The sequence below is a fragment of the Urocitellus parryii genome, chromosome 1 (genome assembly GCF_045843805.1).
Source record: "Urocitellus parryii isolate mUroPar1 chromosome 1, mUroPar1.hap1, whole genome shotgun sequence".
Taxonomy (NCBI): domain Eukaryota; kingdom Metazoa; phylum Chordata; class Mammalia; order Rodentia; family Sciuridae; genus Urocitellus; species Urocitellus parryii.
In genome coordinates, this window is record NC_135531.1 from 161,381,460 (window position 1) to 161,386,279 (window position 4,820).

Genomic DNA, 4,820 nt, shown 5'->3' on the forward strand with positions numbered 1-4,820 from the left:
CACCTCTGGAGTTCTTTCAGTAGGTGGACAATGGGTGTTTTTCTTTTTCATAGATAAAATTGTTAGCCAGAAGATGTCAACATACATTTGCCCTGTTTTTAGTAGATCCAAGCCTTTGGTTGCTTCTTGGCATGTAATACTTCTGGGGAGCGGGGGAGGGAAGTAAATGGCCCTGGGATTTATGTCCTCTGAGCAACCCTGGATGGAGAACTCCAGTTTTACTTGTGTGGGGTATTAATTCCTTCTGATCTCCAGTGCCAAATTCTCATGGTCCTCATTTTCTGCCTGAACCCTCCGGGAGGCTGGAACATTTGAGGTGAGGCTTGCTGAGCCTGGTGGTTTCAGAAGTTTCCCCAGAGCTTGGGGAGGCTGATGCACCTGGGCCATCCTCAGGTCCCTCTCTGATCTTTCCTCAGGGGAGCTGCATCAACCCGCAATTGCCATAAACCCCTCTGCACACACGTGTGGCCCATTGGATAGAGGAACGGGCTGAGCCTGAGGGCCCCCCCAGTTCCTCCCGTGCCTGGCACTGTGCATCAGGGGGGAGCAAATGGCCAGATGGTGACCAACCTTCTGCATCCTGATTGGCTGTGGCCCCTAGAAGTGCCCAGTGTGCAAGGAGAAATGGTGAGTGGGTTTCTAATTGAGAAGCTCATCTCGGAGATGTGCTCTTCCAGGTTCGTTTGCTGAAGAAAGAAGCTGAGCTGAGCCAAACCCCAGCTCAGCTTCTTTCTTCAGCCCTTGCCTGGAAAGCCCCACGCCCTGGGTTCTATCCCGGGTAATGGGAAAAAATCCCAAGGCTGCCTCAAAGGTGTGGAAGGAAAGAAAATGAAGAGCTTCCTCTTGAAGAGTTTATGGACTATGACAGACACACCAAAGACAGGTGCACATAGGAACATGCATATCCAACCCAAGTTACTTAAGTAAAAGAAGCAGTAAATTTTTCAATGTGAAATTATATCAAAGGATTAGGAATAAAATTGCTTAGAAGGTAACTCATGAAAAACAATTTTTTAAAAAATGATGGAACTGGAGTTTGTTGGGGAAAAAAGTACTGAGATTTGACAGGCAGAACTAAGAAAATGGAATCTCAGATGTGAATTTTATGGAAAACAAAACAAAACAATGGAAAGGGCGTGGTCCTCAGGCTCCAGTGGGGTTGAGGAGCCAGCAGCCAGTGCCCGGGTGAGGGGGCCTGTGCCCTTCTCTGAAAATAAGATCTCACTCTCCATCATCTGTCATAGCACTCATAATTTCTGTCAATTTTGAGTTCTTTAATCTTCAATGCTACAAAGTAAAATTATTTTTAAAATTCAAACAAAAATGATTTAGTTTTAATTTTACTTTTTTTTTTTTTAAATTTAAGATTATCTAGAAAAACTCAACCATATAATTACCTCCCCCCTCCAGGAACTGAAAAGGACACTTCTTGGACTTGTGGCTTGCCAGTGGCCCTTTCTGAGACAGACAGTGAGTGCTTTGGAAAGCTTTCCCGCTGTATGACCAGCCCGAAGGCCCCCCCCCCCCCCGCCTCCCCCGGAGAAAGCTGCAGGACCTGCGAGTGGCCTGGCCCCCAACCCTCGCCCACAGCGGAGCAAGTGCGTTCCTAACCCCCGGCCTCCTGCCTCAGGGGCGCCCCACTCTCTGCGGGCTCAGCGGGGCGCTCTGTCTGGCAATTCCGTGTTTGCAGCGGGTTCTTGGCCTCTCCACTGTCACCGTGGTGGGCACCTGGAGGGGAGCCCTCACCAGTTTGCAGCACTGCTGACCTAGTTTCCGCTTGGCTCGGGAGAAGGAAGAGCTTCCCCAAGGTCAGGGAGCCCTGGCTGCAGCTCCACCGCTGTCACCAGCTGGGGGCTCCCTGAGCGCAGCGCCCACTGCGCCCAGGTGTAAAGGCCTGTGGGAAATCTACCCTTTCTCCAGGAGAGAACATGGAAGAGTGTTGACCAGTCCACAAGAAACACAGAGAAACCCACCGTGTGCAGGAAAAGGTGGCCGATTATTTAATAGGATAACCTTGGCAGGGATGGTAGAAGGTGTTTGCAAACCGCTGGGGTGCGGAGAGCCACCAGGACTGGGCCAGTGGCTGAAGGGACCTCTCCATGCAGGGAATAGAGGATCCACTTTATTCTAGAGTGAGGATTCGGGGAGAAAACACTTGTCCTTCCCAGAAGGTAAAGGAGCCCTGCCCTCCTTGGGGGCCATCTTCCACAGAGAGGCAAGTGTGGGCGGCAGGACAGGTGCTCCTGCCTCTCTGCTTGGATTTATTTCTATTTATTTATTTATTTATTTATTTTTGGTGGGGGAGAGGGAGGTGATGTTTATTTCCTGTTTTGAAAAGTGACATTTGGGTCAAGTTTAAACTAATGTGACCAAAGGCACTACTCCAAGGTAACTCCCAGCAGGGATTATGAGTCTGCTCCTCTCTCACACTTCCCTAAACTCTGGGTGTCACCCACATTTTTCAACTCTTAGATTAACCTATCAAAAAAGCAAACGACCTTATGCTCCAATTTGTACAGCCTCAGTCATCAGTGGGAACATTCCTAACACCTTCAAGTCACTGGGTTGTGAATCATTTATGATCCAGCAAGCTGTTCCAACTCATCTCTAATTTCTATGTTATTATTGGTTTTTCTTGCCAACATTTTGAAAAAATAATTGTACAAAGTAGTTTTTCAATTGTCTTGTTGAGTTTCTACTATTGTCATTATTTTTCAGACTTTGTTAGAAGCAGAGATTCTTTAAAAAATATATTCTTAAAAAACTTCATTTCACCATTTTTAAGAACTGAAATTTGGCTTGTGGAATCTACTTAAGTTCAAGATGAGGAGGAAAAAGAGAGAAACGTCTTCATACTTTCTTGGAGTAGTTGAACATTTTTAAATGTAATTTGATTTGTTTTGGCATAAGGAATACAGCAGGGATCTACAACCCCTTTCTCCACCCCAAATGTCACGTCACTCATGTCACTCATGTTTTAATTACTGCTTAGATATATGTTAGTATAGTTTCTCCTTCTAGACTTTTCTTTTCCTTTTAAAAAAAGGGAGGGGTCTTATTTGTTCTCTGCATGACACATCAGCTTTATTTAAGACACACAGAAACTTCTATATTTACACACATCCATATATATATGTGTGTGCGTATATATATTTATATTTATATTGTATATTTTTTTAAACATCTGTGCATAAGTGGACCGTGATGTTCAAGGATGAGCTGCATTGGTATTTCCTAAACCCTACCAGGTAGTTGTTTGGGGTGTTCTTTTGTGCCTCTGAGGTTTTGACAGGAGCTCAGGAACTTGTGGCTGTGGAAGAAGCAGAGGTTGGAGCTTGGCAGGTGTGTGCCTTTCCTCTCTGGAATGACAGAGCACAGGGGTGGATACGGATGAAGGTGTCAGGCACGTACCCTGGGGCAGACCAGCTCTGCCTCTCCACATGTGACATTTACTTAACACACCGGTACCTCAGTTTCCTTTTCTATACTTTGGAGATAATAATCACAGCAGAGCCTCCACACCAGTGTTTAGGGCTTAGGTGAGTAAATAAACCTGCTCTGTGCTCCTCTAAGCCTGGCGAGGAGTCCATACTCCAGCATCAGCAGGTGCCACTACTGGTGTTGACACCTCTCCTCAGGTGCAGTAGAGATGGATGGGACCAACCGCAGCACCCAGAGCCACTTCATCCTCCTGGGTTTCTCTGACCGCCCCCACCTGGAGAGGGTCCTCTTTGTGGTCATCCTGGTAGCCTACCTGCTGACCCTGGTGGGCAACAGCACCATCATCCTGGTGTCTCGGCTGGACCCCCGGCTCCACACGCCCATGTACTTCTTCCTCACCCACCTGTCCTTCCTGGACCTCAGCTTCACCACCAGCTCCATCCCCCAGCTGCTCCACAACCTGAATGGCCGCAACAAGACCATCAGCTATGTGGGCTGTGTGGTCCAGCTCTTCCTGTTCCTGGGCCTGGGTGGAGTGGAGTGTCTGCTGCTGGCCGTCATGGCCTATGACAGGTTTGTGGCCGTCTGCAAGCCCCTGCACTACACGGTGATCATGAGTTCCAGGCTCTGCCTGGGCTTGGTGTCAGTGGCCTGGGGCTGTGGAATGGCCAACTCCTTGGTCATGTCTCCAGTGACCCTACGATTACCCCGCTGCGGGCACAACAAGGTGGACCACTTCCTGTGTGAGATGCCAGCCCTGATCCGCATGGCCTGCGTCAACACAGTGGCCATAGAAGGCACTGTCTTTGTCCTGGCCGTGGGCATCGTGCTGTCTCCCCTGGTCTTCATCTTGGTGTCCTATGGCCACATCGTCAGGGCTATGTTCAGAACCCAGTCATCCTCAGGAAGACACAGAATCTTCAACACCTGTGGCTCCCACCTCACCGTGGTCTCCCTGTTCTATGGGAACATCATCTACATGTACATGCAGCCAGGAAGCAGGTCCTCCCAGGACCAGGGCAAGTTCCTCACCCTCTTCTACAACATCGTCACCCCCCTCCTGAACCCCCTGATCTACACCCTCAGAAACAAGGAGGTGAAGGGGGCACTGAGAAGGCTGCTGCTGGGGAACAGAAAGGGGGGCAAGGAGTGAGGCCCTGGACTGCCCAGCATCCAGCCTCAGGGTCAGCTGCAGTGGGGCCATTGCTGGCCTCTGAGCTGTGGTGCAGAACTGGTCTCAGCCTGCAGCTCAGCATCCTAGCAGGGCTGGCCTTCTGGAAACCTGTTTATGAGAGAACATCACAGGGCCTGTCACCCACACCCAGGTGTGCAGACCTCACCCACCAGCTCCTATTAGGGCCTCGCTGGAAGAAACCCCT

The 4,820-nt window shown here is 49.4% G+C and overlaps 1 protein-coding gene across 1 annotated transcript; it reads left to right on the forward strand.

Annotated features, from left to right (window-relative positions):
- The first annotated feature begins 3,649 nt into the window (after positions 1-3,649).
- Positions 3,650-4,594, forward strand: LOC144254575 (olfactory receptor 2W3-like). Its single transcript, XM_077797894.1, has one exon. It carries the CDS (start codon positions 3,650-3,652, stop codon positions 4,592-4,594), a length of 945 nt encoding a protein of 314 aa, XP_077654020.1.
- Positions 4,595-4,820: the final 226 nt, after the last annotated feature.

What these genes read in the sequence shown, in the direction of transcription:
- LOC144254575 (XM_077797894.1), top strand. Translation starts at nt 3,650, where the DNA reads ATGGATGGGACCAACCGCAGCACCCAGAGCCACTTCATCCTCCTGGGT.